Source organism: Dermatophagoides farinae, chromosome 8 (assembly GCF_024713945.1).
Source record: "Dermatophagoides farinae isolate YC_2012a chromosome 8, ASM2471394v1, whole genome shotgun sequence".
Lineage (NCBI taxonomy): Eukaryota > Metazoa > Arthropoda > Arachnida > Sarcoptiformes > Pyroglyphidae > Dermatophagoides > Dermatophagoides farinae.
Window position 1 is genome coordinate 1,378,974 of NC_134684.1, and position 15,902 is coordinate 1,394,875.

At 30.5% G+C, this 15,902-nt stretch overlaps 5 protein-coding genes across 7 annotated transcripts; 2 read left to right on the forward strand and 3 right to left on the reverse strand.

Annotated features, from left to right (window-relative positions):
• Positions 1-89: 89 nt before the first annotated feature.
• Positions 90-4,141, reverse strand: LOC124495898 (glutamate-gated chloride channel-like). Of its 3 annotated transcripts, XM_047059339.2 has the most exons (7): positions 4,083-4,141; positions 2,800-3,985; positions 2,646-2,728; positions 2,173-2,577; positions 1,902-2,117; positions 1,570-1,661; positions 90-1,514 (listed from the first exon to the last, which is right to left on the reverse strand). In XM_047059339.2, the coding sequence occupies exons 2-7, from the start codon at positions 2,895-2,897 to the stop codon at positions 858-860; spliced, it is 1,551 nt and encodes a 516-aa protein (XP_046915295.1). In that variant the 5' UTR covers positions 2,898-3,985; positions 4,083-4,141; the 3' UTR covers positions 90-857. The 3 variants fall into 3 exon arrangements, with proteins under 3 accessions (XP_046915295.1, XP_075589713.1, XP_046915294.1); XM_075733598.1 differs by lacking the exon at positions 1,902-2,117; XM_047059338.2 differs by having other exon boundaries at positions 1,570-2,117.
• Positions 4,142-4,275: 134 nt separating this feature from the next.
• Positions 4,276-8,473, forward strand: LOC124495902 (uncharacterized). The gene is made up of 3 exons (XM_047059344.2): positions 4,276-4,561; positions 4,612-6,653; positions 6,718-8,473. The coding sequence occupies exons 1-3, from the start codon at positions 4,459-4,461 to the stop codon at positions 7,084-7,086; spliced, it is 2,514 nt and encodes an 837-aa protein (XP_046915300.2). The 5' UTR covers positions 4,276-4,458; the 3' UTR covers positions 7,087-8,473.
• Urod (uroporphyrinogen decarboxylase) lies at positions 7,192-8,718 on the reverse strand. Its single transcript, XM_047059343.2, has one exon. The coding sequence runs from the start codon at positions 8,362-8,364 to the stop codon at positions 7,264-7,266; it is 1,101 nt and encodes a 366-aa protein (XP_046915299.2). The 5' UTR covers positions 8,365-8,718; the 3' UTR covers positions 7,192-7,263.
• Positions 8,719-10,576: 1,858 nt separating this feature from the next.
• Positions 10,577-14,900, forward strand: LOC124495903 (uncharacterized). The gene is made up of 9 exons (XM_047059345.2): positions 10,577-10,741; positions 10,824-11,630; positions 11,834-11,922; positions 12,019-12,125; positions 12,592-12,860; positions 12,924-13,187; positions 13,918-14,080; positions 14,137-14,558; positions 14,632-14,900. The coding sequence occupies exons 1-9, from the start codon at positions 10,657-10,659 to the stop codon at positions 14,775-14,777; spliced, it is 2,352 nt and encodes a 783-aa protein (XP_046915301.2). The 5' UTR covers positions 10,577-10,656; the 3' UTR covers positions 14,778-14,900.
• Positions 14,805-15,821, reverse strand: LOC124496305 (exosome complex component RRP41). Its single transcript, XM_047059816.2, has one exon. It carries the CDS (start codon positions 15,601-15,603, stop codon positions 14,881-14,883), a length of 723 nt encoding a protein of 240 aa, XP_046915772.1. The 5' UTR covers positions 15,604-15,821; the 3' UTR covers positions 14,805-14,880.
• Positions 15,822-15,902: the final 81 nt, after the last annotated feature.

Sequence of the window (15,902 nt, forward strand, 5' to 3'; positions counted from 1 at the left end):
TTGTTGTTGTTTTGTTCGATCAAACAACCAACAAACGACGATGGTGTGACGACGAGAAGAAGAAGAAGAAGAAGAAGAAGAAGCAGGCTAGGTGTTTTGTTGTATAAAACGTTGTGTGTCGGTTGTTGTTGTATTAATGCAATTTTTTTTTGTATGTATTGAAAAACGGCGGTAGTAGTTTAGGTGGTTGGTGGTGGTATAATATAAAATAAATTCATAAGAGAGGCGGTCACCAAGCGAAAAAAAAAATTTATTGCCAAAAAAATCAACCACACACACACACACACAGGATGCTATGAATAAAATTTACCATCATCACATGATTTCCACATCAAAAGAATGGATTTTTTTTTTTTGATCGGACTAAATAAATACCGGATCCGGGGGATCCGGGATAAGTTTAAATTTATATTCAGAATATTCTCAACAACCAAACATGAATGATCTTCGGACCTTCGGACCTTGAAACTTGTGACTGATTATCATCGTTTCTTTATCCAAAAATAATAATTCAAACTATACAATAAACCATGCTACATTTTCCTTCCTTCAGGACAGAATTATTTTTTTTGTCTGCTGTTGCCTTTTTTAACTTTGATTTTTACTTTGTGCTTGAAATTACATTGTCTGTTGTTGTTGTATATGAACACAATTTATAACAAACTGCTTCCATCCAGCGGATATAACAAACAACCGACATATATTCGAAAACCGGATAGAAAAAGTTTTTTTTTTAATATTTATTTGTGAAATATATATGTGTGTCTCTGAAATATGTAAATGGAATTTGTTTTTTTTTTTTTTTTTTTGAACATTTGAATATAGAATTTTTTTTAACAATCACTATTCAGTGCATATCACCAATCTGATGCTTCAAATTCTTTTTCAATCCAATCATCTAATTGTGCCGGTTTAATAAATGCATATGTTAAAAAATAGAAAAATGAAAATAAACCAAATGTTAATGTAAATACTGTTTTCGATATATGATCAATTGAACGTGCTAATTGTTCATTACTACTATATTGTTCACTGGCTGTAAATAGATATGGACGTTTTATCCATTCCATTACGATATTTTTCATTTGTTGTACATTTAATTTTTCTGTTTCCTGTTCTTCACTTAATGTTGGTTGCATATTATTATTATTATTAACACGTACACGAAATGATTGATTTAATGCAGTTGTTGTGGAACCAATTGCTGATCGTCGTTGATAATTCGGACGATAATAATCACCACTTAATGGATCAATATTTTCACTTTCCGAACCAGTATCTGTTCCGGTTGTCATGGCTAATGCTGAAGATGTTGCTGTTGTTGTTGCTGTTGCTGCTGTTGGAATGTTTGTAGTTGCTGCACGTGCATAATTACTTTTAGCTATTCGTATATCCAATTCCGTTGTTTGTTGACGGCGAAATTTTTTCTTTGGCAAATTATCCATATGTTCACGTGTAATTGATGATGTTGGTAGTGGTGTTGGTTCATCACGATTATAAATATTTCTTAAACTCTAAAAATTGGAACAATGAACAATAATCTTTGGTTATATTCATATATTCACATACTTTGTTACGGAAAGAAAAATCTTGTCTTGTAAAACTATCCTGTTTTGAACGTGTCGATGTTCGCTGTTGTTGTTGTTGTTGTTGTTGATTACCTTTACGATAAATATAATTGACAATAATAAATTCAATCATTGATGCATAAATGAAAAACATGCAAACAAAATCCCAAAGATTCATTGCATATAAATTCGATACAACTGGTAATTTTGAACGAAAACTATTGGTTGTCGTGCAAAAATTCAACATGGTCGTTACACCAATCATAACACGTGCAGGTACAGCATTAACATCGAGCCAAAAACTAATAAATGAACTAGTAACAAGTACCATACCAGGTACAAATACAGTAGTAAAATAGAATGATTGATCACGTGAAAATATTAATAAAACACTTAAACAGCTAAATTCACGACGCCATGAATGTCGTTTATTACAACGATTAGTTTCATTACGTGTCATATAGGCATTTATTGTTTTCAATGAATCCGATGTTTTTATGGACACTTGTTCATCCCATTGGAAACGGATTTGATCTTTTTCGTGCGATACTACGATAAATGGTAATCATCATCATCGTGATAGAAAAAACACCCCACTACTTACAGCTTTCGATACCAAAAAAACATTTTGGACTATCGAATGGAAATATTCGTAGATTACCTTCACAGGTAAGAATCATATTACGACGTGTTGTATAAAGAACGGTACCATTTGGAAATATTTTCAATGTTATGTGCAATGGATCAAATTGATCGGTTGTATGGCGAAATTCACCATGTTTAATAAAATATGTGTCTGGTATCCAAATACGATCAGTATGTTTAAGACCATTAAGATAGATTGAATTTGAATTTTTTGTATCCAATAATAATGCATCGGGCAATTCAAAACGTAACCGAGGATCATACCAACGTTGCATAAGAACAAAACCAATTTCATAAGTAACACTTGATTCATCCGGTGATGATAATGTTAATATTAATATGCTAAGATTTACTATGGTTTTTTCTGGTTTGAAATTCAAAAAAAAAAATAAATAAAAAATAATTCATCAACTCACGGTTGAACAAACAAACCTTCTGGTCTCATACGATAATCGTATTTATCCGGTATAATTATTTGATCCAATATTTGTTTATCGGTCAAATTAAAATGTTGCCTATGATTGATGAAGAATAGAAAGAGAAAGATATGAAACTGAAAAATGTTATTTGAAACATGAAAATTTACCCAATCTTGTCATAATTGTTCAATTTTGATTCAATAATATTCGGTATTGATATTAATAATGTTAGTATATGTGAAATTAATTTCCATGTTCCAATCATTGTTGCTGCTGCTGTTACTGTACAAACATTTGTTTCTGCGTGTGTGGATGTGTTTTGTTTTGTTGATTGATTAATTGATTGATTGATTGGTCAAAGATAAACACACCGATTGTTGTATAGATAATGATGATGATCGATAATGTTGAGAGTAAAACACATTTTTTTTTTTTGGCAAAAAATACAAGTCCGTTATTAAGGCCTCAGATTTGATTTGATTTGATTTGATGAATATTAGAATAAAGAATCGATGATCAATGAATAATTGAGCACATTTACAATTATCATGTGATTCTCATCGTGATTGCTGTGTGTGTGTGTGTGTTAATGATGATAGTGAAGAATATTCATTCAAAAAATAAAGAAGAATAAAAAAAATGTCGGTTAGTATGTCTAATTGTCACAATGTTGTTGTGGATCGGGGTCAAATCGAATATTTCGAGTGTTTCGTTTTTTTCTGGTTTTCTTGGTTGGTTTGGTATTTTTTTTTTTTTTTTTCATTTCTCTGGTACAGACTCTCTAACTATAGTCTATAATTTGTCAAGTTTATTTGATAGTTTTGTGTATGTATGTGTGTGTTTTGGATCACATTTTATATTCGACCGATTCTTGTAGCGGAAAAAAAAACTTCTACCTTGACTTTTGGATAAAAGAATTGTAGCGCCACTTTGATAATGACAACAACAACGGTATAAACAAAAAACCACCCATCATCGCAAAGTAATCAATAAAATTCAATGCAATTAAATGCAAAAAACAAACGAAACAAACGAACGAACCAACAAACCGCCCAAGTTGCCAATCGTTTTTTTCGGCATTTTATTTTTGGTACATGTTCTTGCACAGTAGAATCATCTTGCTATAACTACCGTTTTTTTTTTAAATCCGATTCTTTTTTTTTGCCAAACTATTTTAATCTATTTGGTCAATTTGGTTATCTGTATAAACAGAGGCTATTTTGAAGAATTTTTTTCAAATGAATTGACTTAATGATATGTTTTTCTTTGCCATTACAAATACAAATTTGAATTTTTCGTTGTCCATAATTGTCGGTTAATTGGTTGATCGAATTTTTTTTTTCATGTTTCTGTCTACAGAATGACGAAATTCCGGAAAAATGATTTTTATTCATTATGCAAATTTTGTTATATTCTTTGGGAATATTTTTATTTAATTATTAATATTTACCGTTTATTAATATGATTAAAATATGGTTTTTTTTTCTTGGAAATGAAGTTAAAATTAATCTATGAATGATAATATATTTCATAATGTGTACAAGTCATAAACATAGTGTAACACGCCAAAATTCATGTGTTACATTTCACTCAATTCATGCCTTTGTACATTTCGCTCGAAATAGCCGCCCGTTGATTCTGTTGAAAGTTTTTATTATTGATCGCACGAGAAAAAAAAATCGATTTGATAATAAAATAAACATCATGAACAACAACGACAACCAGAATAAGAATCACGATCTTTTTGCTATGTAATTCTTGATCTTTGATTCATTAAATTGATAAAAAAAAATTAAATTTGTCTTTGTTTTAATGACAACTTTTCAATGATGGATTCAAAAGCTAGTGATGATGTAACCCCAACCGCAAAACCTATTGAAAATGTTAATGATAAAAATCAAACATCGATAACTAATGATGATGATCCAGGTATATGTTAATTGTTAATCATTCAGGTTTTTAATGATTTTCTGTTCTAGGTTCCGAAGGTGAATATCGATCATCGTCTGCAGAACCAATTGAAAAACGATCTCATTTTCAATCATCTACGGTGAATGGTAGCCAAAAAGATGTTAAAAAATATCTAGTTAAACGATCATCGAAATCACCGATAAATTCAAGATCTAGATCACCTCGTCGTTATGTTTCAATGGACAACCGACGGCGAAATGATTTTCGAAGAAATCGTCCATTTTCTAATTTTCGTTCTCGTAATAACACAGATAGATTTGATCCAGGTTTTAATCGAAATCGTCGATTTCATCGGAATAATAATTATCGTAAGCAAAGAAATTATTCACAATCTCCTTCACCACAATCAAGTTCTCGACAGTCACCATCAACAAACGGAAATGTTAACAAAAATTACGATACTAAATTTGGACATAATGTGAAAGGTGATGATAATAATAATAATAATCAAAAAGAAGAAAAAGTAACTGTATTGAAACCATCGGATATAAAAAATAGTGCAAAACAATCGGCAAAATCTTTTCTTGATATGCTTGAAGAGAAAAGAATGATGGAAGCTTTTCCTAAAACTACAGTGGTAACAGTTGAAATGAAAAAACAGATTCCAGTCAAAATTCCTAAATTTGTCAATACATTCAACACGTTACATGGTTTGTCTACACTAGCAGCTGAAGTAAAATCGAATGACACTAAACAGAAACAAGATTCCGATTCTGATGGTTCAAAAGCCATTTTCAATTCATCCAGAGAAGAAGGAGAAATACGAAGCGATTTAGATGAACAAGAGAAAAATAATTCTGTGAAAAAGACTAAAAATCGAAAAAAATTGTTGAAAAAGAAAAAAGCAATCACTACTGATGAATCATCGAACAAACGTTCTGGTGGGGAAAAATCAGCAAAAAAACGTAAAAAGAATATCCGAAACAATTTGAATAATAAAAATAAGAAAAGCAAAAAACGTTACAAAGCTTCTTCGTCGTCATCCACATCTTCATCTTCGGATTCGAGTTCCAGTTCAGGTTCTGAATCGGATTCTCGTTCATCATCGTCATCTTCATCTTCTTCATCATCTAATAATTCATCAAGTCATTCATCATCATCATCATCATCGTCGTCATCATCGTACTCGGATTCAAGTTCTTCATCCGATTCCGAATCCGATGATGCAAGTAGCAGCAGATCAAGTAGTAATAGTAGTAGCAGCAGCAGCGGTTCAAGTGATCATAAACGGAAAAAGTCAAGTAATAAAGATAAAAAGAAAAAATTAAAAGAATTGAAAAAGAAACGTATCAAGCAAAAATTGCAGAAAAAAATACAATCAAAGAAACGTAAAAAACTTTCGAACAGCAACAAGAAAGATAAGAAAAAATCGAAAAATAAATCAAAACATTTTAGCGATGACAATAACATGATAACCGATGATAAAGATCAAGCTTTGATTTCGAAAACAGAATGTCAATCATCGGCAAACAACACAATTGTATCGACAATTCAAGAAGATTGGCCCAAAGAAATGATTCTTTACACAAAAACCAAACCAGTAGTTCAATTTTCAATTAATCGAAAATGTAAAAATGAATTTAATGATCTATTGCCACGATTTGAATCGTATAACAAATCAACTGGAATTGATGAATTTGATTCACGATCAGCAATCAGTCAATCAACATCGAGTAAATATCAGAATAGTACCCCTAAAGAAATTGAAGAAAATAGCGCTGAAAATATGGCAACGTTGATGATGGGATCAACCATCAAACAAGAACATCGAAAGAAAACCATCATTCCAAGTGAACCAATGAAATTAGATATGAATCATGATTATGAACATTATTATCAGTATTATCGTGATTCTGGTATTCCATATATTCAAGATGAAAATGAATTACATTTATCATCACATTATTGTGCCTATTATAGAATGTTAAATAGTTATGATTATAACAGAGAACAATTAACAAAATGGTCATCTAATCTTGGATTACGATTAATTGAAACTAATAAATATGATCATATGCCTGGCTTGAAACAAGAAACGAATGGTCAAAAGGTAAGTTTGATATTTTTGTTTGTTTGAAAAAAAACATTCTCATTTTTTTCGTGTTTGAATCCAGGAATCAAACAATGAAAATGATGCCGATATTGTCAGCATACAGAATATTAAAGAAGAAATTAAAAATGAAGATGAAATTGAAGATAAATTTCCCAACATAAATCAAACAAATCCAATTGAAGTGATTACAACAAATAATATATCATCAACAATATCAAGTGATTATATCACCTATCCTAAATTATATCCACCTTATCAGGATTCGATTCTTGTTGAACCTAGTTATTCACCACCACCATCACCACCACCATCAAGACCAATAATGACCGTATTGGAAACATCTGATTGGATTACATTACCAAATGGTGTTAAAGTGGCGCCTGGAACCAAACAAATTATTGTTCATCCTTACAATAGGCCAATATATTGAATGAACTTTTTGGTTTTTTTTATATATATATAATAAATCCATCATTTTCATGTAAAAACATTCTAGTTTTTTTTCGCTCATTTTTTACATTAATAATTATTTTGATTTAATGAAAAAAAAATATATGCAAATGCTTTATTTTGAATAAAAATATGATTGATTATTGTATTTTCAAAGTTATTTGTTGATTAATTTTTTCGAATATTTATGTACGGCATTGACAAATGTTGATACATTTTCCCATTTGACATCTGGATAAATTCCATGTCCAAGATTGGCAATATAACGTTCAGTACCGAATTCTTGAATCATTTGTTCGACTAAATAATCAAGATCATCTTGATCGGCATACAAGGCACATGGATCAAGATTACCTTGTAATGTTATACGACCTTTAGATGCTGTTTTTGCACGATCCGCATCTATGGTCCAATCAAGACCAATGACATTGTATTGATGGCTTGTAGTGTCGCAAATTTTATCCAATGCATAATGTGCACCTTTTGCAAACAATACCATTGGTACATCGTTAAGATTTTGTTCACGTAATTTATCTCGTACTGCACAGCTAATTCGATTCAAATATGGTAAACAGAATTCATCGAATTGTTTGGATCCAAGATAACCAGCATGTGATTCGAAAACCTGCAACATTTGTGCACCGGCTTTTACTTGACCAACAAGAAATGTAATTATCGATTGTGTCAATATTTCTAATAATTGATGACTTTCAATTGGATTCTGATAAAACCAACGTTTCACTTTTGACATTGTCTTTGAACCTTGTCCTTCGATCATGTATGACATCAAAGTGAATGGACCACCTGCAAATCCAATCAATGGAACTTTTCCTTCCAATGTATGTCTTGTCAATGTGATGGCTTTATAAACATAATCCAATTCTGTATCAATATTATTATCGATATGAACTTTGGTTTTAATTTGTGATGGTGTTTCCAATGCTTCAACAACCGGACCAACACCTTCAACCATTTGAACATCCATACCCAATGCTTTTGGAATGACTAATATATCGGAAAATATGATTGAAGCATCAAGTGATGGATAACGACGAATCGGTAACATTGTAGCTTCACATGCTAATTCCGGTGTTTCACAAATATCAAAGAAACTATGATGTTGACGAAATTCACGAAATTCTGGTAAATATCTACCAGCTTGTCGCATAACCCATACTGGTACATATGAAGTTTTCTCACCAAATGCAGCACGAATTATTGTATCATTTTTTAATTCAGGAAAATCAATATTCATCATCTTTGTTTTTTTTTGTTCATTAAATTTCTATTGATCCACTAAATCGGATTTGGAATGTCGATATAAAAAAAAACACACAATACAAAATCAGAGCAAAGAAAAAAAAATTGATATGATTGATGAGAAATTTTGTTGATAATGTTATGGAATGATATTAAAAAAAAAAATAGAAAATAGAAAATACTCGCTCACTTGCTCACTCTTTTTTTATTATTATTAATATGATGATGATGATGATTGTAATAATGTAATGGATTCATTTTACACACATAGTGGTGGTGGTGTAATAGTGAACGGCGATAATAACCCAAAAACAACCAAAACACAACCAAAACAAATAGCAAATACAGCCAAAATAGCTCTGCCAATATATTCCTATTATATTCAAACCACACATTATTTTCAATCATTTTGTCTGTCTGTGTGTGTGTGTGTGTGTGTGTGTGGGAGAGAGAATAATCATCAAACTTTATCTTTGTTTTGGCCATGACAATGTGATCTGGAAAAAAAAGAATAGAAAGAAAAAATACCAACATACTAAAATGCAGGCAATTTTTTTTTGTTTAATTTAAAAAATTTCATTCAAATCTACCGAATGTCCTAGTTTTCAATTTAATTGGCCATAATAATCGATCGATCGATTGATCGATCGGACAATTTTCTATTTTCATTTCAACAATAGATCCTTAATTCGTTATCAATTCTTTACCATGATGAAATATTTGTTGAATGAATGAATGAAAAAAAAACCAAACGATAATCACACACACACACACACACACACACAGTAATCATCATCGTTTATCGATGTGGCTTGTGTGTGTGTGTGTGTGTTTGTATGTCCATTTCATGTACTATACAACCTGTTGATATATAATGATAATTCTAGCTGCATTGATTGGTTTAATAGATGGCCAATATTAAACAAACAAACAAACAAAATGAACAGCAAAAAAAAAGTCGGTCAAACAAGATATAGATTCATCCATGCGGCCAATTTTTTTTTTTTTTTTTTTTTGAAAAAAAATTTATATAACACTCCCCTTGGTATATAGCTCAATTTAAATGAAAAAAAAAATTTTTTTCAGATCATCATCATCTGTGTTTGATGTTTGTTATTCTCTAAGTATAGAGAAATCATTACACCATCGTTCTTTCTTTTTTTCTTTCTCTCTCTCTCTCAGTCATCTGGTCTCTTCTTCATGGTATCAAATTGTCCATTCTCTTTCTATCGAAAATCAAAAAAAAAAATTGAATTGAATTGTGGGTATCGTCGTTGTCGTTGCTGAAAATTTCGAATCCATTTTTGACCAAATACAAATAGAAATCAAGAACGGACCAGAAATAAAGAGATAGATATACCTCTCTCTTTCTTTTTCTCTTTCTCTCGACATCATTCTAAGAGACAAGTTTTTATTTATTTATTTATTTATTTTTTTCCCCATTGAAAGAAGTTCAAAAAAAAAAAAAAAAATTTTTTGACATTCAGACACCGCCACCATTACCGACAAAAACTTGGTCTCGAATGTGTCATCATTCTAAAATTAGTAGTGGCCATTCCATTATTAGTGATTAAAATGATGATGATGATGATGAAGTTTAAGTTAAATAACCATTCATCATGGCCATTATAATGATGGTCATTACAATGAAAAAAAAAGAGTAGCCGCCAACAATAACAATAACAATAATAATTACTTTTGTCCTGAAAAAAAAAATTCAAATCAAATGTCGAATGTTGACCGGTAATCATTCAAGAATTTATCGAACCAATGGCCATTAAATGTGTTTGCGCCATTCGTTACTTAATCTTTTTCACTGTTCTCTTTTTTTTTTTTTGTTGCTCTGTATGACCAATAATGTTTTTTCCGGTAAAATTATTACCACATCAATATATACACACATTTATTATCATCATCATCATTCATCAATAACATCCATAACCGAATGGACAGAATTTTATTATCATATCTGTGATCCATATATATCTTAATGTGATTCATTTTTTTTTCTTGTTACCGTGCATATTTGTTGTTTATCATCACAGTGTATATATAATAAGTGAGAGTGTTTGTCAATTTTTTTTTTTTTTTTTGCTGCTGCTGTTTTCCGGATTTCTATTTCAACATGTTTATCATCAATAATATTTTAATAAAAAAAATTTTCACCCATTTCGATCTATGTATACATTCATTTGTTTGTTGTTTATTCACTGGACGACAATATAATTCATTTGTTATTATTATCAATGATGAAAATGAAAATGATGATCAAAATTTTCGAAATAATCATATGCTCACCAAGTTTAAACAAACTACATTTAGTTTGTTTAAATTTATTCAATTATCATTATTGTATAGTTTACTTTTAGGGATAGGTAGGTATTTTATTTATTTGTTTATTATGAAAAAGTTTCCTCATCATTGTTAATTTTTTTTGTTGTCTGTCCATTGTGAAAGGTGAAAGTTTCAAAATTCGACCAAAACAATGTACAAATGCCATAGGTGACCAAGGAACCTGTATGTTTGTATGGGAATGTATTAAAACTGAAGGTAAACATCTTGGAACTTGTGCCGATGGTTTTCTATTTGGAAGCTGTTGTGGTCATAATGATATCGTGAATTCTATACAAAATGAATTTCCCGTTACATCATCACCATCATCGTCAACGAATAAAGATAAATTACGGCCATGGAGTTCGACGACAACCACAAAGAATCCATGGATAGATTCAAATTCATTCAACACAACGACAGCCACTAATATATTCAAGTCAACAACAGAAACACCAATTATTGCTGTTCATTCAACCACATTAGCATTTCAAAATAAACCACAACAATATACAACATCACAAAAACCTTGGATTATTTATACTGGTCGTCCTGGTACTACGACCAAAAGACCGGCAATCGTTTGGCCCATTACTATCAATAGACCTACTGCTGTTATTAATAATAACAATACTAATTCTTGGAACATTGTTAAACCACCACAATCGGTTACAATCACAAGTCATCAACCTGTATCTATTGGAATTGGTCATTGGAATTTGACAACAACAGTCATGGCCACCACCACCACCACAACAAGTGCCACTAATGATAAAGATAACAGTACGGAAATTACGACGACGACAAAAATGCCGGTAATAAGTGAAACATCAAATTATTCATCATCAACATTACCACCACTACAGCTATCGGTTATTGATAACAATTTTACGACACCTTTATCGATAACAACATCATCATTGAATGGCAAACGTAATTTATAGCTTAACCATAATTCATTCATAATCGTAATCATAATAATAATCATATTTAACTATCTTATATAATACTAACACTATTTAAAAAATAATTAATTTTCTCTTCATTTTCTCTTATCTTTTTTTTAAATATATATGTCCATTGAACCACTGAATTATGAATATAAATGAACGAAATGAACAAATGGCAAAAAAAAGATCAACAACAATGTGGAATCACTCAACTGAGACCACGAACAAAAGTTGTTGGTGGTATGAATTCAGCATTTGGTGCATGGCCATGGCAGGTATTATTATCATTATCATCATCATCTTCATCTTCATTCATTCATTCATGAGAAAATCATATCATCAACCAATGTTTTTTTTCTCTTCATATCTAGGTCTCTGTACGACGAATTTCATTTTTTGGTTTCTCAAGTACACATCGTTGTGGTGGTGCCCTATTGAACAATCAATGGATTGCTACAGCCGGTCATTGTGTTGATGAGTAAGTTTTTTTTTGAGTTTTTCTTTTTTTTGCTTTGCATATCAACAATATAATAATAAAGTGTGAAAAAAAAGAAAAAAATTTCACCGCCACAAATTTGAAATTTTTTTTTCATCATCATCATTTCTTTATTATTATTAAAATAAATTTAATCTGAGATCTAAGATCTGATCACAATCATCATTTGACATAGAAAGCTTTTTAAACTTTCAACTTTCTTTTCTTGTCTTCGACCTTGTCTTTGGTATTTTTGTTATTAATGAAAAAAAAAGATCGAGGTCATCACCATCATCGTGCAACAAGTGGAACTGCTATATACTTCTCACACATCGATGATGATGATGATTATTCCATTCTTTCTTTCTTTCTTTTTTTTGTTCAACAAAAAAAAATAACATGACAATAACATACAAAAAAATTGTCTTTTTCTCTCTTTTTTCTTTTTCTTTTTTTTTTTTTTAATTAGCCTGCTACTAACCCAGATTCGTATTCGTGTTGGTGAATATGATTTCTCTAGTTCTCGTGAACCATTTCCACATATTGAACGTGGAGCTAAAAAGAAAATTGTTCATCCAAAATATAATTTTTTTACATATGAAAATGATTTAGCCTTAGTAAAATTGGAACATCCTATCGATTTTTTACCACATATTTCACCTATTTGTTTACCACCAGATGATATTGATTTATTGGGTAAAAATGCCACTGTCACTGGTTGGGGTAGACTTAGTGAAGGTTTGAATTATATTTATATCTATTATAATGTGGATAATTAATTTTTTGATTTTTATTAATTAGGTGGTGTTTTACCAACAGTACTGCAAGAAGTACGTGTACCAATCATAAGCAATGATAGATGTAAAAATATGTTTCTATCGGCTGGTCGTCATGAATATATACCAGATATATTTATGTGTGCCGGTTATGATGCTGGTGGTCGTGATTCATGTCAAGGTGATAGTGGTGGCCCATTACAAGTACAAACCGAAGATGGCCATTGGTTTCTTGCCGGTATTATTTCATGGGGTATTGGTTGTGGTGAACCATCATTACCCGGTGTTTGTACTAGAATAACAAAATTTAAACAATGGATATTGAGCTACATATCTGAATGATTTATTATTATTATAATTTTTTTTTTTGTAAGAAAAAAAAATCTGCCAAAATGAGCTACAAATCATTATTTTTTTTTTACCATTTGAATGATCACGATTCTCATAATTATTATTATCAAAGGTGCTCTTCTTTTCTGGATGAATTTTGTCATTATTTTGTTGTTGATCGATATTATTATTATTATTATTATTCATTTTATCATTTGTTGATTGATCTCTTTCATTATTCCTTTATACTATTTAGTGGGTGTGTGCAAATTTATTTTAATAAAATAATTTTTTCCGTTCATTTGTGATCGATCGCGGAATTTTTTTGTTTCGAATTTGCCCAATACACAATAGCCAGTCGGCTTGGTTGAAATAGCCTTATTTTGCTGATTCATTTGATCACATCGTTTTATATTGAAGTTATTGAGATTTGTCAATTTTTTTTTATTAATTTTTCAATAGAATTTTCTCGCTTCTACCAAAAATGGTTTGTTTTTATACTCTTAAATTATTTTCAATTGATGAATAATAATCCAAAATGATTTATTTTTCATTTTTTTCGTGTGAAAAATTTAGGCTCGTCGATATGATTCAAGAACGACAATTTTTTCACCTGAAGGTTCGATTAATTTTTTTTCTTTGAAATTTCTGACAATGATTGTTTTTTTTTTTTTTTTGATGAAATTTAGGTCGATTATATCAGGTTGAATATGCAATGGAAGCAATTCAACATGCTGGTACATGTCTTGGAATTCTTGCATCCGACGGCATTGTTCTGGCTGCAGAAAAACGTAATCCAAATAAACTTCTTGATGATGTTTTTTCTTCAGAAAAAATTTACAAACTTCACGAGTATGTTTTTTATAAATTATTATGAATAATAATTAAAGGTGGATATTTCCATACAGTGACATGGCTTGTAGCGTTGCCGGTATTACATCCGATGCTAATGTATTGACAAATGAATTACGATTGATTGCTCAACGTCATTTGTTACAATATGGTGAAAGTATACCTTGTGAACGAATCGTTAGCTGGCTTTGCGATATAAAACAAGCTTACACTCAATATGGTGGTAAACGTCCGTTTGGTGTATCCGTTCTCTATATGGGTTGGGATAAACATTATGGATTTCAACTATATCAATCAGATCCAAGTGGTAATTATTCCGGATGGAAAGCCACATGTATCGGTAACAATAGCAGTGCTGCTGTTGCTTTGTTGAAACAAGAATACAAAGAAGGTGAAACCAATTTGAAACAGGCACTACAATTGACCATTCGAGTTTTGAGTAAAACATTGGATACAACAAAATTGACCGAAGATAAAAGTAAGTACAACCAACAATCGATCATATATTCTAAATCAATCAATTCATTCATTTTTTATTTTGTTTCATTCAGTTGAAATTGTAACACTCACTAGAGAGAATGGAAAAACAAAAATTCGTATATTACCATCATCGGAAACATTGGAATATATAAAAACTTATGAAAAAGAAGAAGCACAAAAAGCTGAAGCAGCAAAAAAAGAAAAGGAACGAAAATGAAATGAAAAAAACAAAAAATACAGATGAATGAAAAAAACATCTTTTTAATTACTTTTGTAATTTGTAATAATAAAATTACAATACATACAAATAATAATAAATTTCATACATTCAATTCTTTAATATAATCAGATGCAACAGTTTTCATTGCTGCCAATATTTGCATACAACCATCGATTACATTTTCAATTAATTTTTCCAATGAATCTACATTTATTCGGCCATTTGATTCAATCGATACGGTTTGTTTGGATTTCGGTAACAATGCTATACATATGGTTGGTATAGAATGAATTGATTCTTCCAAATAATTTAGATCGACCAATGAAACATTATTATAATAACCAGCTGAACAAGAACAGATAATATCTTTAATAGGTATACCGGCATGAATCAATGCCAATGATGCTGCATTAACACATGCACTATAATTACTACCATCTGATTGTAATACTTCTAAATAGATATCGATTTGTGAATGTGGATAAAGTTCAGTAATAATAACGGTTTCAAATATTTCATTCAAATAGGCATTTATTTCCAATGAACGAAAATCACCTCTTGGACGGGATTTACGTTCCGATGTACTAAATGTTGCCATTGAATATTGACAATTAATAATAGCACGATCATGTATGGATTTATTCTTATTTTGTTCACTTAATTCATGTGGTCCATAAACGGCGGCCAAAACTTTTGTATTACCAATTTCAAAATATGCTGATCCATCTGCTTGTTCGAATACGGCCAATTTACAATTCACATGTCGTGTTTCATTTGAACGGCGGCCATCAGCACGTATACCGGATTCGGATAAAATTTCCATTTTTTATTGAAAATTTAAATTTTCAAAAATAAAAAAAAATAAATGTGTTTGACATGTGATGATCAATGATGTTAGAAAAAAAAATGAAAGAATCAAAAAAAAAAAAAAAGAATCCAATTAGGTTCGAAATAGTGTCCAAAATAAAATAGACACACACACACACACAATCCACGATATTGGCTGACAAGTGTGTGTGTGTGTGTAAAACCAGACTAGCTGTCCATGAATTCGGATTGTATGTGTTTGTGTATATGTGTGTATGTTTGATTGAGTATATAATACAATGCTGCTGCTAAGCT

Excerpts from the sequence above, each read along its gene's own strand:
- LOC124495898 (XM_047059338.2), bottom strand. The coding sequence starts at position 2,897 with ATGATTGGAACATGGAAATTAATTTCACATATACTAACATTATTAATA. Across the intron at positions 2,729-2,799 it reads AACAATTATGACAAGATTGG|GCAACATTTTAATTTGACCG; the intron begins GTAAATTTTCAT and ends CATCAATCATAG. Across the intron at positions 2,578-2,645 it reads TTATCGTATGAGACCAGAAG|AAAAAACCATAGTAAATCTT; the intron begins GTTTGTTTGTTC and ends ATTTCAAACCAG.
- LOC124495902 (XM_047059344.2), top strand. The coding sequence starts at position 4,459 with ATGATGGATTCAAAAGCTAGTGATGATGTAACCCCAACCGCAAAACCT. Across the intron at positions 4,562-4,611 it reads AACTAATGATGATGATCCAG|GTTCCGAAGGTGAATATCGA; the intron begins GTATATGTTAAT and ends TTTCTGTTCTAG. Across the intron at positions 6,654-6,717 it reads AAGAAACGAATGGTCAAAAG|GAATCAAACAATGAAAATGA; the intron begins GTAAGTTTGATA and ends GTTTGAATCCAG.
- Urod (XM_047059343.2), bottom strand. The coding sequence starts at position 8,364 with ATGATGAATATTGATTTTCCTGAATTAAAAAATGATACAATAATTCGT.
- LOC124495903 (XM_047059345.2), top strand. The coding sequence starts at position 10,657 with ATGCTCACCAAGTTTAAACAAACTACATTTAGTTTGTTTAAATTTATT. Across the intron at positions 11,631-11,833 it reads ATCATCATTGAATGGCAAAC|ATCAACAACAATGTGGAATC; the intron begins GTAATTTATAGC and ends GGCAAAAAAAAG. Across the intron at positions 14,081-14,136 it reads AAAATTTACAAACTTCACGA|TGACATGGCTTGTAGCGTTG; the intron begins GTATGTTTTTTA and ends ATTTCCATACAG.
- LOC124496305 (XM_047059816.2), bottom strand. The coding sequence starts at position 15,603 with ATGGAAATTTTATCCGAATCCGGTATACGTGCTGATGGCCGCCGTTCA.